Here is a 22,392-nt window from a genome sequence, read left to right on the forward strand (position 1 = left end):
TTATTGATAATTATATTCAACTGTTAACCACAGGTGGCCCTTCCCCCCCTTCTTTTATTCTTCTTTCAGTCAAATGTCAGCATTTCCAATTATTATATTTGTTTTCCAATGCATTAGCTCAATTATTGTACTGCCATCAATTTATACTTCATATAAAGAATATGTTTATATTCAGCTGTTAATGGCAGGCAGTTTTTTTTTTTTTTTTTTTTATCAAGTCCAAATGTCTCAATCAGTGCAGCTGTCAGTGCACCAATTATGAAATTTACATTTGTTTTCTTGGTGCACTTGCTCAATTGTTGTACTACCACCCATTTATACTTCATATAATAATCTGAAAAACTAAACTGATGTTTATATTCAATTGTTAATGGCAAATTGGTGTTTTTTTTTTTTTTTTGTTCTCCTCAAGCCTGATGTGGAAACAAACAAGCACAACCTTTGCATTTGCCATTTCCAACAATTTCTTTTCCTGCTGTACTGCCATCCATTTATACTTCATATAAGTGAACGGAAAAACTAACCCAATGTTTATTGATGTTTATATTTAATTGTTAATGGTAAAAGCATTTTTTTCCCCTCAGTGTGGAAATCAACGCAACTTATGCCTAAATATTTCACTGTGTTAGAGTGAAATATTTAGGCATGCCATCAAGATCTTGTAAAGGCCTTTCTGATGGCAAAAACTGAGAAATTGTTGCACAGTTCTGAAGGAATTGGGTGGAGGGGGGAATAGAAGGAACAATTACAAATAAGATAGTTTCCGATAGTTCCATATATGTAACTGGGTTTTGGTTTCACTAAATGAACTAAGGAGCAATTTGAAGTTATTACCAATGGGAGACTAATTAAAAAACTGATATAAAGAAAAAGTGGTCTGAAGAATGGACAAACAGAATTCAATTTTTCAAGAATGTATTTAGCAAGAAGAGATTTCTGCAGACATTTTGAATGTTGCATCTCTGCCCATTCACAAAAGGTCAAACAGAAAGATTTCAAAGCAGGGGATCTAAAAAAAAAAAAAAAGTCAAAAATATTAAAAATCATGGTTAAAGTATTAATCAATCATTAAACAGTAATCAATGTTTAACAATTAATAAGATGAAATCACACAAAGCTATAGACTGAAACTCATACATACAAAGTTTAACAATTAAGTTAGAAACTGAGCCGATTTTAACAAGTCATATTAAAATGGAAATACTTTACTTTTTAAAAAACTCAAGTTTTTGTTCTTGTGAGATTGCTTATAAGACTTGGAAATATTTTTTAAATTCATGTGACTGACCATCATTAGTTTTGTCACATTTCTTTTTATGTCCTCTTTCTACATGGCCTTGATTTTAGAGAACAAAGTAGTCCAGGGAGAGATAGATGTACTGGAAAAATAGGCTAGAGTCCCGCATCAGGTAGAATATTTCCTGGGCCCTGCAGGGCCCTAGAATATTTCCCTGGGCCCTGCAGGCTAACCACAATGCAGATCAGTTCTTCGACAAATTTGCATTTCAAGCGTGGCTCCAATCAGGTATGTATTGGGGGAGGGGTTGTTATTTGGTTTTTAGGAGCATTAGCAACTAAGGCCGTATTGCTCCAGGGATATGCGGTGGTCATTCCCTGACCTTTTCGCATCCTCCGTATTTGGTGGTGACGGGCTCAAACCCCAGTCTAATCAAGAAGCGTGTGCTATGCACTGCTGCTCCTTCCCACCTGACTACAGAGGTGCCGGGGGGGGGGGGGTGAGTTATGGCAGATTTCTATTATGTCCATTACCAATGAGGTAGACTCATAGAGAAGTAAAACAATGTAGAGTGCTCTTACGTAATAAGCAAATTATGTTTAGCAACGTAGTGTCATTTTAATATTCTTGTTTTACATTAAATTTCATGTAGCTATCGCTACTATATATAAATAAATATGCTCTTATGTTATCTGTTTTATGATTCTGTAACTTACTAAAAAGATGAAACATGAAAAGTTAAACAACCTCCTGTTCAATCTACAGCAACTGATTAATTCTTTAGCATTAGCATTAATAGAGGCATACGATGCAGGAAAGCAACCTAATGCAGCATCGGCCAAAAAAAAACACCCTCCAATTTCACCCCTCTGATCATTCCAAATGCCTGTCTAGCTCAGCCTTAAATTTATTTAGGCTATCAACTTAACTTCCACAACAAAAGATGGAAGTCTGTTCCACCAATCAACTATCGGCTAGCTAAATGCAAATTTCCACACATCCATTCTACAACTGTCTTTCCTCAATTTGAATCTGTGTCCCCTCAGGTTCTTAATCTGAGCAAAAGGAAGAATCCCATCAGCATTCAGCTTGCTCAACCCATTCAAGATCTTATACACCTCAATCAGATCGCTACTCTCCAGGCACTGCAATTTGCAGAACTTAAGCCTTTCTTGGTAAGAGCAAGCCTTTGTTCCCCTCACCAATCTTCTTGCCCTCCTTTGTACTCTTTCTAGCAACTGTACATCCTTCCTAAAATGAGGCCTCCAGACTTGTACACAGTACTCTAGGTGTGGCCTGACCATTGCCTTGCATAACTGGACAATCACCTCGCAGTCCCTGATCGCAAAATTCCTACATATCATTGACAAGACTCCATTACCTGCCCTGGCAACCCATCTGCACAGCTCAGCAAACTTCATATTTGACTGTACAATTACCCCCAGGTCTTTTTCTCTTTCCACTTCCCTGAGTGTGGTACCACACAGTTGGTATATTTCTCTTCGGTCATTGCTACCCATATGCAGTACTTTGCATTTGTCAATGTTAAACTTCAGTTGCCACTTTTCAGCCCATTTGCCCAACTTATCTAGATCCAGTTGGAGAAGCATACTGTGTTTACTGTCGCTGACAACCCTGCGAACCTTTGTATCATCTGCAAACTTGGACATTAAACCTGATATATACCTTCATCAATATCATTGATAAACATACAAAACAACAATGGGCCCAACACCGAACTCTGAGGAACTCCACTAATAAAATTAGTCCACGAACAGCAGTGTCCATTGATTACCACTCTCTGTCGTCTCTCACTCAACCATCCCTTTATCCACTGTAGCAATTTACCCTTAATGCCATACCTCTCCAATTTGTACAGCAGTCTTCCATGTGCAACAGTATAAAAAGCCTTCCTGAAATCCAAGTATATGATATCAAAATTATTTTTGGCATTCGGTTCCTTTGTGACGACAACATTGTATCCAATCAAACTGGTCAGACAAGACACCTCACTTTAACAAATCCATGCTGTCTTAACTATTACTACAGTCTTGTCTAGATGATCCTGCAATGCTTCTTTAACCAGTGATTCCATTATTTTCTCCAAAACACAAGTTAAACTAACAGGTCTGTAGTTAGTTGTGTCACCTTTTGAACCCTCTTTGCGACTTGGTAATACATTTGCACACCTCAAGTCCATGGGAAGCACTCCAGAGTCCAAGGAAGCTCTCATAATTATGGCTAAGGGTTTGCGTACTTCCTTTGCTGCCTCCTTTAATATAACTGGATAGATCCTGACCAACCCAGGTGTCTTCCTTATATTTTACTTCAACAATTTCTCCTTCACTTGGCTCAGTTATTACAAAATCGCTTAGCTCCCTGTTAGCATTTGATAAACTTCTGGCACTCCCCTCATTGAAAAACTCATGTATGAATGTATGAAAATACTCATTCAGTTTATTAGCTATTCATCCCTTTCCTTCTAGAGTTTACATAAGTAAAGAACTCTTTGCTGTTTTTCTTTGCATCCTTTGCCAAGGATTTCTAGTAATCTGCCTTTGCCTGCCTAACCTCCTTTGTGACTTGATTACAGACTAGTTTATATCTGCCCTAGGCTTCTGTGTCACCTAATACTTTATATGCCTCCCATACATTTTTCTTCTCTGTCACAAGACTCAGTTCATCTGACATCCTTTTAGGTCTAAACCTACAACAGTATTTCTTAGTTGGAATGAAAAGCCTAGTATGCTCCAAAATTAAGTCCTTGAAGGCTTCCCATTTAGAATTCAACGTTAGTAACATCATCAGTTGATCCCACTGTACAGAATTTAAACTGTCTGAGACCCCTGTAGTCACCTTTTATGAAAGCAAAAGCCCCTCCCTTTAACCTTGATGGTAGTTACATCTTTAAGTAATTCCCATCAGCACATTTTGATCACTGTCACCCAAGTGTTTCCTTTATCTGCAAATTCTTAAGGCATGAATAATCACTGCTGATAATCAGATCAAGAGTATTACTCTCTCTGGATGCTTCTCAAACACATTGCTGCAGAAAACAGTTACCCTATAAATCCACAAAAGTCTTGCTAGTGTGCAAGTGAATAATCCACAAGTTCCAATATCTGGAAAGTTAAAATCCCCCATTATAAGACATTCTGATTTACTGGCCCACTATTTCTCTGCACAACTGCTCATTATACTCATCAGATTCATTAGGCCTATAACACACACTTCTCATTTTTCCTTTCCCAGTGCTTATGTCACACCAAACAGACTCAACATTGCATTGTCCACCAATGCAATGTTGAGTCTGTTACAATAAAACCTAAGGAAGTGCATCCAACAATGGATTCACTTTCTTAGACTTTATGTTTCTTAACTAAAAGCATAACCTCTCCTCCATTCCTGTCCTGTCTATTCTTTCTGTACATATTGTACTCCTCAAATTCCAATTCTGTACTACTTACGTCTGTGTGGCACCACGTCTCTGATATCCCAAAAATATATGCCTTTGATGTCTTGACTAGCACTTCAAGCTCATCAAATTTATTAACTATACTCCTAGCATTGGTGTACATGCAAGTATACATGCGCCTGTTTCTACTCTTAGTTACCCTAACACAGGGTGCCTCCGTAGCCAGGTGGGCAGGAGCAGCAGTGCATAGCACACGCTTCTTGATTAGACCGGGGTTTGAGCCCGTGGTCACCAAATACAGAGGATGCAGAAGGTCAAGAAATGACCACCGCATATCCCCGGAGCAATATAGCCTTAGTTGCTAATACTCCTAAAAACCAAATAATGACAACCCTAACCCAGCCCATTTATTGATTTGTTCCACTATGACTCCCAGTCCTGGAAATCTCTGTTGCCTTGCTTTCCAGGATGCTACTCATTCTAATAAAAGCAGTGCAAGAATCACTTTTGCCTCTGCCTGCAGCCACTGTTAACCTTTTAGTCTGTGTATCCCCCCAAGCTAGCAGTTTTCTGACCCACCTAACACTGCTTCGATAGCATCAGCAAATATTCTTGCACCCTTTCTATTTAAGTGTACCCCATCCCTGTAGAAGCAGTCTCTCCTATCAACAAGCACAGACCAGGCTGAAAAAAAATTCTACCCCTTGAGCCTTTCACAATCTCTCCAGGGCCAAATTGATCGACAAGTTTCATCATATACTCCCTCCTATCTTGTCTGGGCAGAATTGCAGACATTTTCACATTCAACCCTAACTCGCAACGTTTTGTCAAAATTGACTTGTACTTGTTGAGTAAATCAGCAGATCTAACTCCTAATGTCATTAGTTGCCCTGTGAACAACAATATCACCTTTTGTGCTCTTAAAAGATGACATCTGCTCTACTTGACAACTCTTTTGCATTTTTGATCTGCCATCAGTAACTTTGGGACCTACCGTGCTGACATCTTTTTCAAAGCTAAAACCTCTGTTATTTGGTACACACATCCAGATATAATGCCTAAGACACTGGCATTGTACGAAACCATCACTTGTCATTCACTCATCGCCAGATCATGCACACTGTCAGCAACTTCTGAGTGATGGACATTGCAGGTCTTCCATAGCATGAGTCATCTTCCAGACTTTTCCTTTCTCATTTAAATTCTGCTGCCCACTTCTTAACCATGGAATAGGAAGGAACATCCTTCCCAAATGTTAACCACATCCTCTCGAATTGTCATTAACATTAGTCCACATTTTTTCCAAAATATTGAATGACTGCAGTGATTGATTTTGTCCATCTTTCTTTATTCACATCACTTTGCTGACTTCAGGACTTGTAATTAAAATTTACCCTTTCTATTTAAGTGTACTCCATCCCTGTAGAAGCAGTCTCTCCTGTCAACAAGCACAGACCAGGCTGAAAAAAATTCTACCCCTTGAGCTTTGCACAATCTCTCCAGGGCCGAATTGATCGACAAGACTCTCATCATATACTCCCTCCTATAGTGTCTGGGCAGAATTGCAGACACTTCCACATTCAACCCCTAACTCGCAACTTTTTTTCAATATTGACCTGTACTTGTTGAGTAAATCTGCAGATCTCTTACTCTTAATGTCATTAGTTCCAATGTGTACAACATTATCACCTTTTGTGACCTTAAAAGATGATATTTGCTCTTCAACTTTTGCCTCTGGAAGACATACCCTGGTCCTGTTCCACCTATCCTTCTTTCCTAGTATATTTCCCATCCCCCTGACAATAGTGTCGCCATCAATAACTCGTTCCTTTGGGACCACCGCGTTCTGCCTTGGAGATTGCCTCTGTGTTGTCTGATGCACAGGCGTGAGCTATGTTGTTGAGCTGGCAGCTGAGAGCTTGATGGGGGCCCTCATTAATTTCTTCGAGGGCATTTACCCTACACCTCAAGCTCTCATAGACGCCCATCAGAATGCTGAGTTGGCACCTAATTTATTGACACTCTAGGCATCTAGCACACACAAAGATATCCTCCTTGGCTAGATCATGTTCCATTTTAGAAAGTTCAGCAAACATTTCACATTCCACACATTTTTTGAGTGTGATGCATTGGAGAATCACAGGCGTGAGCTATGTTGTTGAGCTGGCAGCTGAGAGCTTGATGGGGGCCCTCATTAATTTCTTCGAGGGCATTTACCCTACACCTCAAGCTCTCATAGACGCCCATCAGAATGCTGAGTTGGCACCTAATTTATTGACACTCTAGGCATCTAGCACACACAAAGATATCCTCCTTGGCTAGATCATGTTCCATTTTAGAAAGTTCAGCAAACATTTCACATTCCACACATTTTTTGAGTGTGATGCATTGGAGAATCACTCCTTCGTTTCCCCCCCCCCCCCCCCCCGAGTCATAGCACTCTCACTAGTCTGTGATCTTTGCTTTGCAGCTCTAGTCTGGGTCATGATTTGTGTTTAAATACAATTTAATTAACAATGAAATTTAATAAGATTAATTGACAATACTATAATAAGCCAACAGATTCCTAATTGAGTGCTTTGTATATGCTATCTAGTTTTACTTTATACCTTACGCTATCAGTTCGAGATATATATATATGTGATGCTATTTCTTATTTGACTACAACATGGTAGCTAGTTCAACAATACTGGCGCCAACACTGGGAGTCGTAACATCCAAAAATCACTAGTTAAATTCAAAATAAGAAGCTAATAAACGCTTGGTTTGGTTTTGGTTTTATTGGCGCATTAGCTACTAAGGCTATAATGTGCCAAGACCAGGTCATTTAGAAAAAATTTTAAACTTTCAGTGACCTAACTAGTTAGGTCACTATGTCAAAAGGTATAATAAATATATAAAAGAAAAATGTAAAAATGTTATATACGAGTAAAAATATTTATTGATTTTAAAAATCTAAAAACAGCAGCAGACACACTGTCATTGTCAGATAAAATCTGACTGAGTGTATATGGCTCAGTCAGATGGTTAAAAGCGGTAAAACGGATATTGCTAAAATCTGGACATTCAATTAAAATGTGTCTAATTGATAAAATTGTGCCACAGGACACACACATAGGAGGGTCATCAGCCCTCAGCAAAAACGAATGAGTTAAATGACTGTGTCCTATGCGGGTCCGGGCAAGAACAACTTCCTCCTTACGATTCCTGCGCAGACTAGACTGCCACGGTTCAATTACAGGCTTTATACGATATAGTTTATTCCCAGTCTGTCCATTCCACAAATCCTGCCATTGGGAATGTATCTTCTGCTGTATTGTTTGCCTGTAGTCTGTATAGGGAACTGACAGGCAGCGATTATTATTGGGGTTTGCTGATTTGGCTGCGGTGTCAGCCAAATCATTTCCCCAATGTGGCTGGGAATCCAGCAGAAGCGGATATCATATTCACGTCCACGGAGGAAGTGAATCTTCTGCTGGATACTAAACAGAACTGGATGAGGATTATATCTCACAGATATTAAAGCCTGTAACATGCTGAGCGAGTCGGAATATAAAATGAACCGTTGGTATTGGCATTCACTAATGTGATCCAAGGCTAACTCTATAGCATGCAGCTCTGCAGTAAATATGCTGCATTCAGAGTGAATCTGCTCCGATGTAGTAGTGTCTGTAAAGACAGCAGCAGATCCCACGTATGATTCCGACTTCAAACTGTCTGTGTAGACTGGCGGCGCGAAGTCAGAATATTCAGTTCGGTGTGCTGAATGAAGCTGCATGAATCGACCCCCCTGAGGTCTCCATGGTCGATGTTGAGCCTACAGTAGAAGAAGTGAAAGCAGCCATACAATCCCTGAAGAATGGCAGGGCACCAGGAGTGGACCAAGTCACCACAGAAGCGATCAAAGCCGGGGGAGATGTACTGCTTCGCTGACTACACTCGCTCCTCAAAACCATCTGGTGCACTGAACAAATTCCGCTAACATGGAGGAAAGCCATTATCGTACCGATCCACAAGAAAGGTGATAACCGGGACTGCAAGAACTACCGTGGCATCAGCCTCCTTTCCATCATCGGAAAGGTCTTTATGAAGATCATCTAGTCAAGACTGCAAAAACATCGCAAGCAAACCAGTCAAGAAGAACAGTCAGGATTTAGACCCGGGCGAGGATGCTGTGATCAAATCTTTGCCATTCGTCAGCTGATGGAGGAGAGGATCCGGTGTGGACAGCGAACCGTCATTGTTTTCATTGACTTTAAGTCTGCTTTCGACTGTGTCCACCGGCCTGCCTTATAGAAACTACTAGAGGTTGAACATGTACCTCAAAAAGTCATCACACTCCTCCAAACTGCATACAACGGTTTAACCAACCAGGTGCGCATCCAGAACGATTTATCTGAGGAATTCACCATCCAAACTGGAGTCTGCCAAGGGCGTGTAGCCTCCCCATTGCTTTTCAACATCGTGGTCGACGCCATTATGAGGCAAGCATTCAGAAACAGACAGGGCATACAATATGACAAGGATCACTATGTGACTGACCTGATGTTTGCTGATGATAGTGCTATCCTTGCTGGTAACGACGCTGAAGCCACAGACATCCTCTACGACATTGCCCGCATTGCCCGGCCATACGGTTTGAAGATCAATGCTGGTAAAACAAAGGCCCTGACAACAGATGGGTCGCAAGCCACCATCTATCTCGAAGGCATCCAGATCGAGCAAGTGCAGGACTTTAAATACCTTGGGTCGCTGGTCCAGGAGAAGAAAGTTGCATCCACCATGGAAATCCACAGCAGAATTGGACAGGCGGCCACTGCGTTTGCCTTGCTCAAATGGTGTCTGTGGAAGAGGACCAACATTTCCACAAAGACTAAAATCCAACTCTTCCAGACTTTGATCCCGCCCATTCTTCTTTACGGATCGGAAACATGGATTTGTCTCAAGTTAGATTTGAACAAACTTGAGGTATTCCAAATGCGATGCCTGCGGCAGATCTTGGGCATCTCTCTTCGCGACCGCATCACTAATGATACCATCCGCGCCAGATACCAACAGCAACCAACCATTGCCGACCAAATCCAGAAGCTAAGGCTTAGATGGTTTGGCCACGTACGTAGAATGGGCACGAACAGAATACCATCCACACTCCTTTGGAGACAACGACCCACCCAATGGAGCATCCAACGGACCGCGCCTAGGAAAACGTGGGCCAAGCAAGTGGAAAATGACTTGAAGAGCCGACGTCTCGATCTTAACCAGGCCAGGACTGACGCCATGGATCGTAAGGTATGGAAGAACATCACAGAGCAAGTCCGAAACCCTGCGGCACCTACAGCAGCATACCGGTTGCGTGGCCAACCGCCTCCCCCAGCTGCCAGCTAAGGACCAAAGAAGAAGAAGAAGAATGAAGCTGCAGGTAGACAGATGATGGAGTGTCCGACTTTCCCCAATTTCTAAGGGACAAGTCACATTCCAGGACATGAGCACGCCAGGGTGAAAAGGGTTGCTTTGGTGTTTGGGCAACCTTGTCTACCTTGATATTGAGCTCTTTGAGTAGCTCTTGGAGACGAATACCAAAAGGACGATTGGGAGTCTTACGGGTATTGTATAAATTTTCCCATCGTGGCTCAAAAACGAATGGCCACGTAGGATGGTCTGGCAGGGATTTCAGTTTTAAAGCGTACTTTAAAGACAACTGCTTACATCGAAGCGATAACGGTGGTTCGTTTGCTTCGACGTATAAGCTCTGAACAGGAGATGTGCGATATGCTCCAGTAGCAATACGTAGGGCCTGATGATGGACGGGATCCAGCCATCGCAGGACACTGTCTCTGGCTGAGGAATATACCTGGGACCCATAGTCTAGTTTGGATCGCACAAGTGCACGGTAAAGCCGAAGAAGGGTGTATCTGTCTGCTACCCAAGATGTAGAGGAGAGCAAGCGGAGAATATTAAGCCCACGTGTGCACTTTGTGCGAAGTTGACAGATATGATCCAAAAAGGTCAGTTTTTTATCGAATACGAGTCCCAAGAATTTTATGTTCGCTGCTACTGGAATAGCATTTTGTCCGAGCCTTAATTCGGGTTCAGGATGAAGATTACGCTTATGACAAAAGTGTACGCAAACGGTCTTCTCCGGGGAGAACCTGAAGCCATTAGCAAGTGCCCAGGAATTCAGATTATCAATGGCTTTCTGCAGTTGTCTTTCAATAACCCTCATGTTGCACGACTGACAAAAAATGCTAAAGTCATCAACATAGAGGGCACTGTTTACAGTTGGAAGAAGTTGTTCTGTGATTGAATTTATTTTGATGGCGAAAAGCGTGACACTTAATACTGATCCTTGTGGTACTCCCTCCTCTTGACTGAAGGAAGGAGAGAGTGAGGATCCCACGCAAACTTGGAAAGATCGATTGGCTAAAAAGTTTTTAATAAAAATTGGGAGTTGCCCCCTGAGACTAAGACTATGCAGATCTTATAAGATGCCAAATTTCAAAGTGGTTTCATACGCTTTCTGCATGTCAAAGAACACCGACACCAAGTGTTCGTGTTTTAGGAAAGCATCCCGGATGGATGCTTCCAACCTAATAAGATGGTCCAAAGTGGACCGGTTCCTTTGGAAGCCGCACTGGATGCTGGAGAGAAGGTCATTTGATTCTAAATACCATATTAAATGAGAATTAACCATTCTCTCCAGGATTTTGCACAGACAGCTAGTCAGAGCAATAGGACGATAATTGGTGGTGACTTTTGGATCCTTTCCTGGCTTAGGAAAGGCAAGAACGATTGCCTTTCGCCAGGAGTCCGGAAATTGCCCTTCAATAAAGATTCTGTTATACAGAAGGAGCAGACAATCCATAGATTTTGGTGAAAGATGTTTAATCATTTCATAATAGATGCCATCTGGTCCAACAGCACTTGCTTTGGAAAGAGTGAGGGCTCTTTTCAGTTCCTCTATAGTGAATGCCCCGTTGTAGGGATAGAGGCCCTTGGACTTAAAATTAAGTGCTTCTTATTTCCAGTTATTTCAGGACCAGGAACTCTGGGGAGTACGAGGATGTTGCGGAGATGTTAGAGAATGTTTCCCCAAGAGCATTGGCTATTGCAGTTGGATCTGCAATAGTGCATCCATTATAATCTAGGATTGAAGAAGGGTGGAATGTATATTTCCCTTTCATTTTCCGGATTTTATCCCAGACTACCTTAGAGTTGGTAGACTGGTTAATAGATGATGTAAAACGGATCCACGATTCCTTTTGACTCTGACGACGGATGTAGCGTGCTTTAGCTCGTGCACGTTTGAAGGATATAAGGTTGTTCGTGGTAGGATATCGGCGAAATATCCCCCCACCGCTTTGTTTTGAGCCTTTTTTGCTATTACGCATTGTAAATTCCATCAAGGTTTGGAAAATGGTGGAAACCGGGCAGATGTTTTCGGGACAGCATTAGCAGCTGCTTGGACAATGATTTCTGTGATGTACTTTACTGCGTCATTGATAGGCTCCCGACTGACTGTACTGAGATCGAAATTTGCCTGATGTTGGAAGGCATTCCATTCACCGTGATAACCTAAAAGGAAGACATGGGCTCCCACTGTGTAACAAGGTTATCACAGGGAAGTGATCACTTCCGTATGGATTCTCCTCCACTTCCCAAGTGAGTGAAGGGAATAGAGAAGGGGAGCAGATAGAGAGATCAATGATCAATGGCAGAAAAAGTACGGGTAGGCATGTGGAAGAAGGTGTTTGTTCCAGTATTTAGAAGGGAGAGGTCATTGTCATTGAGCATACGCTCTATGGCTTGTCCCTTTCCGTTGATGTTAGCACCCCCACAGGGTTTTATGTCCATTAAAATCCCCAAAAAGTAAGAAAGGGGGAGGCAACTGCGTTACAAGATCATCAAGGTCTTCCTGGGAGATGTCAGTCCCAGGTGGCAAATAAATAGAGCAGACCGTTAATAAAAATCCCACTGTAAGGCAAATTGCAACAGCTTCTATGCTAGTTGTAATTAGCAATGGCTGAACTGGGGTCTGATTTCCCACAAGGATAGCCACTCCTCCATGAGCAGGACCATCCGCAATTCTATCCTTACGAAAAATTGTGGTGTTATGCATTGTGGGATCATCATTTGCCTTTAGATAAGTCTCCTGCAAGCAAAAGCAAACTGGCTCGTGCTTTTGCAGGAGGGCCTTGATGTCATCAGTATTTCGCCGGAATCCACGATAATTCCACGGTAGGAATTTAGCCATTATTTTGGCTTGGTGGGTCCATCAGGCGGCTTCCGAGGTGCTGAGGGCTTACTTTTATCAGTCTTGGGTTTATCTTTTTTCGGGAAGAATGGACGCTGTCCAGCGTCCATTTCTTCCTCCGCAAAGAGTTCCAAGACCGAATCTTCGGGTACCTCCTTCTGCTCGACATCCATGTTTACTTGGGTAGTAGGGGAGACTTCCCCTTTCTTATTCTTTTCTTTCATAATTACCTTTGTTATTTGTGGAGCATTAGGAGGTACCGATATAGGGGTGGCAGCTGATTGGTCCTTCTGTGCAGGTTTTTGAGAACTTAAGAGATAACGCGCGATGGGAGTGAAAGACTCCTTTGGAGGAATGGTCATGTCCGTCTGAGTTCCGACGGAACGTCTCCCTGCTACCTTCTGGGCGTAGGTAGGTCTGTTGATATTCAGGGATTTGACCGATTTCCTTGCCTCCTGGTATGATATATTTAGCTCTGCCTTCAGCTGTTGAATTTCTTTTTCTTCTTTCCACCTCTGGCATGCTCATGAGTAGGCCGGGTGTTTGCCTTCACAGTTAATACAGCTGGGTTTTGCGGCTGAACATGCTGTTGTTTCGTGGTCCTTTGCACCGTATCGAGCGCATGCAAGGACTCCACGGCAGGCCATTTGAGAATGTCCATACTTCTGGCATTTAAAACACCGTAAAGGGTTCGGAACGTATGGACGCACTGAACAGTTGATGTATCCAGCTTTAATCTCGTCAGAAGGTTTAGGAGAGTTAAAAGTCAGGATAACGCTCCTGGTTTTAACAATTTTTCCATCCCTTCGCGCAGTAATTCTCTTGACGGCAATAACTCCCTGTGGTTTTAATTCGGAGCAGATTTCCTCCTCGGTTACGTCGAGAAGGTCCCACTCCGAAATGACACCTCTCGATGAATTGAGTGTTCTGTGTGGTGTCACTGTTATAGGTACTCCTCCGATTGATGTTACTCGGAGGAGATGTTCTGATTGCCTGTCATTTTTAGATTCAATCAAGAGATCCCCAGAACGAAGCCTCTTAACTGATTTGGGTGAACCTGCTAACCCATCTAACCCTTTTTGAATAAAAAAGTGCGACATTTTACCAATCGGTTTTTCACCGGTGGAGTGTATAATTAGGAACCTTGGAACAGGTCCTGATGGTACTTCAGTTCGCTGCCTCTTTTTAGCAATAATGCCTGAATCTTTCTCTATGCTTTCAGATAGGGACCGGGTTGGGGCCCCTGAAGAAGTGAGTTTATCAGGATTCATGGAGTTTTTTAAATTTTTCAGTGCCCAGGCTCCCCACCCACCAGGGAGCCCAAAGGGATGTCCACTACCCGGCATGCAATAAATGCGCTTGGGAGTGGAACGCCAGGGCTACCCAGACACTATACCCGCACCGCCGCCAGCCTGAATCCTGTCCCTCGGACCATGAGGGCAGGGGCGTGCCATTGACACAGCTGACCCTCGCAGGCGAGCCTACTAGCCGATTGATCCTAGCCGGGCCTTCCAGGACCACCCGTCTTGTCGAAGCAGGGGCCAAAGTGGTGTATTGAAGCTGGGCCCTCAACCACCAGGATCCCCCTTTCCGAATTTCCACGGGTTGCAGCGCACTGCAAACACGCCGGATTCCATTGATGTAAGCCTGGAACCTGGGCTGTGGGTGTTGGATCCCAGTAATGCTAGTCTGGAAGTCCAGCAGCGTCACTGGGAGGTCCCCTCACCACGTACAGGTGCCCACGTCGAGGGGCTAATAAACGCTACTAAACCTATTTAATATCTCTGCAAAACACAATGTAGTATGTTAATTAACGAAGAATATGGTAAAAATTAAAATTACTTATCCCTTTACATTACATACCAAAAATCCACCACTGTTCTCGTTCGCGATTGAGTTAATCGTGAATTGGGTTATCACCATCTTATCAATATAGTGATGATGTCTCAGTTCATATTTTCAGCATTTTATTTTGAATTAAAATAAGGGGGGGGGGGAGAAGAAGCAGACATTTATTTCGAAACTAACACCATAATGAAAATGAATTTAGTCAGCTGTAATGTTTATTTAAAGGATATGAATACCTTATTTGTAAATAAAAGAAAACAAGCTTCTAATTCTCTTTCTTACATTTTATCATTTGTTAATTTCTAGCAGTAGAGTAAACTTGTCCAGTTTAGCAATATGTAAAACAATTTTAAAAATATCAAGTAGTTCCATTCTTAATATGACAACAGTTTACACTATATTTATCCTATATGTTATTTCTGTGGTATACCATAAACAAAAGAACTAAAAGTTTCTTTACAGAAAAGTTTATGATTTAGCTCCCAAATAAAAACTACACATAACACCCATCAGTAGTCTAAGAGTGATTTTCAAACTAGCGGTTAATCTATAAAAATGTTCCATAAATTTTTTTTACTGATATTTTATTGGATTTATATATATAAAAAAATATGAGTTTATATCATGATAAAAGGTTGTACAATGAGTCGATTTATAAGAACTTTTGAACTGTTTTCATATGTAATTTCCACGAGAACTGTAACTATTTAGCTTTATTGATCTCCAGTCACTTTGTTTAGTTAGCCTTACTGATTTAGTAAATAAGGCTAACTAAACACACATTTCTGAAACCCATGTTGTACGAGTTTTTTCTTCATTCTCAGCAATGTAAAATGTTATAATTTACATTTCTAAAAAAAAAAAAAAAAAAAAAAAACAAGATTAAGTTCATACCTTGAGCCATTTATTTTAGAATAAACAGCCAATGGTTTTTATGTTATACATTGCGACATAAAACAACTCTCAGTTGTTAGTACAGTTAGCAATGCTAACTGTACTAACCATTTTTATACAGGGTGTCTCAAAAATATTGGTACAAACGTTTAGGGGAGGTAGGTAACATCTAAAGGAATTTGAATCGCATAGGAACCCATAACCGGAAACGTCACGGGAAAGTAGTAGCAGAGGCACAAGAAGCAGAAATGACACAAGACAGTAATTAGTGGCAAACATTTATTTTACATAATATTAACAATGGAGTATGAGATGGATGCATTTCATGATGTTACAACAGATGCTCGAAGGTGCCACCATGAGACGCGCTGCATGCATGACACCGACGCAGCATGGATTGGCGGACACAGTCGAACTCACCCGGAGTTTCTTTGACAGTAGCAGCAGCGCAGACGAGTCTCGCCATGAGATCCATTTCCGTCTCTATAGGTGATTCATACACGATAGATTTGAGGGCCCCCCCACAGAAAGAAATCAAGGCTCGATAAATCAGGTGAGTGTGGGGGCCAGGCAACGGGTTCACCACAGCCAATCCATCGACGCCCAAAACGCCTGTTCAAATGGTCACGAACACACCTTCCATAATGCACAGGCACCCCGCATGTTGAAACAAAATGTTGCGTCTCACATTTGCTGGAACATTGTCAAGTAACCCTGGTAGAATTTGTTCAAGAAAGATCTGATATTTAGCGGAGTTCATGCGGGATGGTAACACGTATGGGCTGACTAAGCAGTCACTGACCATACGTACCCACACATTTATTGTGAAGCGATGTTGTGCAGCATGGGGCGCACACCGTGTGTGTCCCTCTGCTAGTCCATACTAGATGCATGTCTGCCAGCTCACAGTTCGTATATCGATGCATGCCCTTTGTGTGGCGACTACTGCTTGAATGAGTAAACCAGAAATTTTCCCTCAAGCAAACTGATGAACAGCACCATGTACCGACTTATGGTGACGTTTCCGGTTATGGGTTCCTACGCGATACACATTCCTTTAGATGTTACCTACCTCCCCTAAACGTTTGTACCTATATTTTTGTGACACCCTGTATATGAATACAACTTATATTTCTACTTTTCCATTCTACTAACTTCTATTTCATGATGGGTCCCACTGTTCAAAACGGGTTCCTTCTCTTTTCTGCACTATTTACCCAATCCCATCCATTAACCATACTTCACCTAACTTGTACATATACCCTTTATTTCTTCTCAACTGCACTTACAGGGACTTCACTTCTGTAAGTGTGACGAGATATAAGTTGATCTTGGCCGCCTTGCATAGCCAGCAATGGTGTTGGTCTCACCACAAGATGTTTACGAGTGGCTAATGGGGGGAAACCCTGGGGTCTGCTAATTTCAACATATGAATAATATATGAATATTACCAGATAAATTCCACATTAAAAGTTTCTCCAGTCATAAAAGTATGTCACTATGTGATGAAGCCATAATTAGATGTAAATTACAGGCAGTTCTCACTTTACAAGTTCCAGGGTTTACGAGTTTTTTTTTTTTTTTTTTTTTTCAAAGTATCAAGTACAGTAGACTCACGATTTTCCAGGATAGATGGTAAAAAACAAATCCCGGATAATCGATTTCCCGGTTAATCCAAAAATACAGAGGTCCCCGACATATGTATGAGATACGTTCCAGGACATCTTACTTGTCAAGTTTTACGTAACTCGAGAATGACTAGTAATATATTGCTACTATATTATTATTGACAAATCTGAATTCAGCACGATACTTGTTAATGTTGGACCATTTTCATACATTCTTATTATTTTAATTTTCTGATCTAACTCGATCGCTTTCCTTTTCTTCATAGAGTTACTAGTAGCGCTTTCACTTATTCTCTTAGTGGCACCATAATAATGGTCAAAATGAAATTTTCTATAAAGAACTTTACAAGGTTAAGGCGAAAACTCACTGTTATCATCCCACGTGAGTTCACATTTTACTAAAGCACATTTGTGGAGGTCAACAAAAAACAATAAAAACAATTTGCCCTTTCCGTTTTATGGGACGTTTCTGTTAGTGCAATTCATTATAAACAGGTAGTAAACTCGATCTTATTGCATTTGCGATAAGATACCGATAGCTATAATTCTGTGGATTTTTACGTTATTATGGTGAAATGTGTGTCCCCTTCACTGAAATCTTCAGTCATATATAAAAAAAACCGTAAATAACCGTAAATTGTAAGAATCTCCTCTTTTTTTCCCTATTTTTTTGCTTGTTACTCCGATCTCACTTGTGCAATTTGTGCGGGCCAAATTATTGAATAATTTCAAGTCTTTGTTTAACTGAAAGTGCAACTCTTGCGTTTACCAATCATTTTCATGATTTCTAAACAAAAATAAAAAAAAAAAAAAAAAATATATATATATATATATATATATATATATATACACACATACATATATATATATAATTTACTATAAAAAAAATTGACATCCCTGACATAAATAACGAAACAAAATAATAGGCACATTAATCTCCCAATGACGACTTATGACGCCACTTCTTGACGCTTATTTACGATTTGCAAAACATTTGTTTATACCTATTCTAGTTATTACTTGAATTTTATGATTTTTTGGTTTTTTTTATATTTTTTATTGGAGTCTTGAAATGTCCCAGTTAATCCGATCCCGGTAAATCGAGAGTCTGCTGTATCAACAAAATTGAAAATATGAACATTAATTGCAAAAAATGAATGTTAAACATTCATAAATAACGCGTTTGAAACTATACGCGTAGCTATACAATACAGTGTACCCAGCTTTTTGATATTAATCCATTCCAGAGACATCGTATCGTAAATATATCGTAATGTGAACCTAATAACACATTGTTTTTGGTAATTCATCCCACGACCTTGGAAGTTAAAAATTTCACTATATAACTCTCTAAAAGGTCGTTTTTAATAGTGCAAATTGTATTAGTTACCGATTCAAATCATTAAAATGCACTACACTTTCATTGTTATCATATGTTATAAGAACTAATTTTGAATGCCTTTGTGACATTTTTTTAAAGCACATTTCTGGAGGTCACGACCATAAAAAAATAAAAACAATTTGCACTTTTCGGTTTATTGGGCTTTTCTGTTAGTTCAATCAATTATAAATGGGTCGTAAACTTGATGTTATTGCATTTCTGAAAACACCAATAGCTGGAATTCTGTGGTTTGTTGCGTTATTACGGTGAAATGCGTTTCACCTTTACTGAAATCTTCAATCGTATGAAAAACAAATTTTCGGAATCTTCTTTCATTCTTTTTTTTTTTTTTTTAAGCTTCGTAAACTTGTTACTCAGCGCAAATTGTGTTAGTTGCAATTTGTGTGTTCTGTTAAAAAATGCTTATGCATCTATTGAAATTTATAAAGAAAAGAGAAGATTATCTTGGAAATAAACGCCTCTTGAAGCACTTCTGAAGAAGACGACTCCTTGTGCAACAAACCAATGAGTGCCGAGCTAATAATGAGTGATCAACGAGAGTGCACTTAGTCGATGATGAAGAATAAACATTCTTTAAAATTTGTAAGTCATAAATAATTTCTTTATTATAATTTGCTTGATTTTACAGGCTACATTTTAATTTCTTTGGATAAATCAATCATTGTTTAAACAAACTAATTAGCTAACTAATTTCATTGTTGAGAACGTTATTTTTAACATTATGTCTATGGATTTAATTCCCGCTTTACGAGCACGTGCTAAGAACGAATTAACTCGTAGAGTCAAGAACTACCTGTAACTCATTTTAATTTCAAGTTAATAATTTTCATGTCAAAAGTACAGGAGTTTGCCAAGTATATTAGGCAGAATCCTAAAAAATCACTCATAAATGCAATAAGGTTTACAACTATTTGGAAATTTTTTATTCATATTATTTTGCTATGCTCTAAGAAAATTACCATCACATCTGTTTTTCACTAACCTGCTCTCAAGGATTGCTGCAAGATTGATACAGATATACTGCATACACGAAGCTTTCAACTGATGTGCACCATACACATAGGCTAATTCCAACAGTTCTGCCACATTCTTCAGGGTAACTATTAAAATTTTTTTAGAAATCTATATTATAAATTCAAATCAAGGAAAGTAAAACACATTAAAAAAAAAATGAACAGAAAGAATAACAATACAAAGAATGTGTCTACACAGATTTTATGCATACCATTACCATAATGTTCTTTTACAGATTGCATTTTTGGCATATTTAACGAAACCGTTTCATTTGATGGAGTCGATAGCTTGAAAATGAATAGCAAAACAGCATTAAAACATTTCCCACGCCGACTTGAGAAATATTTCCATGCCCAGTGAAATTTTCTTGCACGCTAATTTAATTGCAGTACAGTGACTTGTTACGTAGTTCCGAGATCAACATTTTAAAAAATGAAAGTATATTGCTTGTAATATTTGCATTATATGCATTTATCTGAAGTCTAGTCATCACTCAGTACAGTATTAGACATCATGCGTAACAGACAGTTTACTTGAACATTGTATCATAATTAAATGCAACAAACGCAGTTACATTTTTGAAGAGTTAATAATGGCTAATAAGAATGAAAAAGCAATAACGTCTGGACGCAGTACAAAGACTATAAATGTAAGAAAAAGACTGGATTTGAAAATTAAATGAGACGTTTCGAAGCGAATAGATTCTGGTAAACGACAAGTGGATGTGAGCCATAATTTAGGCTAGCACGTTTAACTGTAAGAACAATTATAAAAAATTAAAAAATTAATTTTAGAAGTGGGAAAGACAGCTGTTCCACTGCAAGCAACTAGGGCTAGGCGGGCTTATTAGAACTGAAATGGAGAGACAAACTAATTTTATTGAAGATAATATCCAATGCAGAATTCAGTTAAATTAAATATTAGAGAGAGAGAGAGATTAGCCTATATGATGATCTGAAAAAAACTCACCTAAAAAAAAAAAAATGTGGAACCATTTAAAACTAGTAAGGGTTGGTTGAAGATTTAAAATCCAGGAAGAAGCCGCAAGTGCAGATCAAGGAACAGAAACTTTCAAAAAAAGAACTTATTTAAAATTATTGAAGAGGGATATCATGTGTTATACTTCTCAACAAGTTTTTAACATAGATGAAGCAGGACTTTTTTTTGGAAACTAATGCCCTAAAGAAGAAAAAAACATGCCAGGTTTCAAAGCGGCAAAGGATCGGTTGACTTTATTTTTGGGTGGTAACACTGAGGGATTTAAAATTAAAACCCCTTTTAGCTTATTAGGATGAGGGCCAAAATACAACCCAAAATCGACACATTTTTCATGATTAAATTCATCAATTAAATTAAATCAATTAAAATCAATTTAGATCAATTAAATTCATGATTTTAATTGGAATTTTAAGTTTAATTTTGATACTTAAGTAGTTACCACATAATTATATACGTATGTAATGCAAGAATATTTTTATATGTACAAATATTTGAATATTAAATATTTTGACCGACATTTGTGCATCTTTTCAATACCGTTTATTACTTATTAGGAAATATCCTATGGCACTGACAGCAACTCACAAGTACATATGTTACCTTATGGGAATGCGGTGCTCGCTTAGCACTCTGTTTTTCTGAAACAAATTATCAGCGATAAGCGAGGGGTCGAATTGCAAGTAAATTACCTCCTCCAGCGTGAACTGTCTTATTCTCAAAGACCTGCAAATTCTCTTCCAAAAATTCCTGCACGAATCGACAGTAATAAAATAAATGGCACACTGTCTCAATTTCAGTACAAAGTTCACATAATCTGTTACTCACTTAACTAAATCTATATGTGATATCGTTCAGTGGTATATTTTCGTAACCAACCCTCCACGAAAAATCAATATGCAATGGGTAGTTTCTGGCAATTTTTAGATTTTTCAAAAACAACTGCACATTATGGTTTCCTAAGTTTGGCTTTTCTAAGTTAAACAGCGTCCAATAGAGTTGTTTTAAACCATCCTTAAAGAGATCGATATCTTTCTCCCTGAACTGCATGCACATATCCCTAATTTTTTGTAATATATAGGAATTGCCTCTGCTTTTGGCCCTAGATAATTTCTGCCTTTAATTAAGGGTGTATTAAATCCCATAAGATATTTTATCAGTACCACTACTAAATGGTTAGACTGCATATTAGCCATGTCCAGCAGTCTCTTACAGCTACAACTCAAATTAATTTTTGGAATAGAGTAAACCCCCTGTTATTCGCAGTATCTGTATTCGCGGTTTCGCGATCGCCGATTTAATATAAAATGAAACCTAAAAAAAATTTTAAAGCACCGTGAATATTTTCCACCATAAAAAAACATGGGTGTGGCTAAAATTATCTTTCCCGGTCAAAACAGCACTCAGTGGGTGGGGGAGAGGTGAAAAAATCACGAGCGTGGATGTTTCTCACTAATCCTTGTTCAGTATGTGTTATGCGTTTGTCATGGAAGGTTTCGTCGTTTGCTTTTAATTTATATGCTTATAAATTGAATAAATTTATCAATTGATATGCTTACAAAAATGATAAATCTACCATTTTGCAGTGTAAAACAGACTTTTTCGAGTGTGTTAACAGAAGAAAGTGACTTTATTGTGGACAAGTTCTTTCTAACTCCTACAAAAATATGGCTACAAATAAAAAGAGAAATGTGAAAATATCAAAGA

At 39.5% G+C, this 22,392-nt stretch overlaps 1 protein-coding gene across 2 annotated transcripts in view; it reads right to left on the reverse strand.

The window, feature by feature from the left end:
• Positions 1 to 22,392, reverse strand: part of LOC150081538 (inhibitor of Bruton tyrosine kinase) — a 349,146-nt gene that overhangs the window by 86,934 nt on the left and 239,820 nt on the right. For both annotated transcript variants that reach the window (XM_090380069.1, XM_090380070.1), the window contains exon 18: positions 19,658 to 19,775. In XM_090380069.1, the coding sequence (XP_090236195.1) occupies positions 19,658 to 19,775 (118 nt within the window). The remainder of the gene's footprint in view (positions 1 to 19,657; positions 19,776 to 22,392) is intronic.

This window comes from Mastigoproctus giganteus, chromosome 8, assembly GCF_048544385.1.
Source record: "Mastigoproctus giganteus isolate SK-2022 chromosome 8, ASM4854438v1, whole genome shotgun sequence".
Taxonomy (NCBI): Eukaryota; Metazoa; Arthropoda; class Arachnida; order Uropygi; family Thelyphonidae; genus Mastigoproctus; species Mastigoproctus giganteus.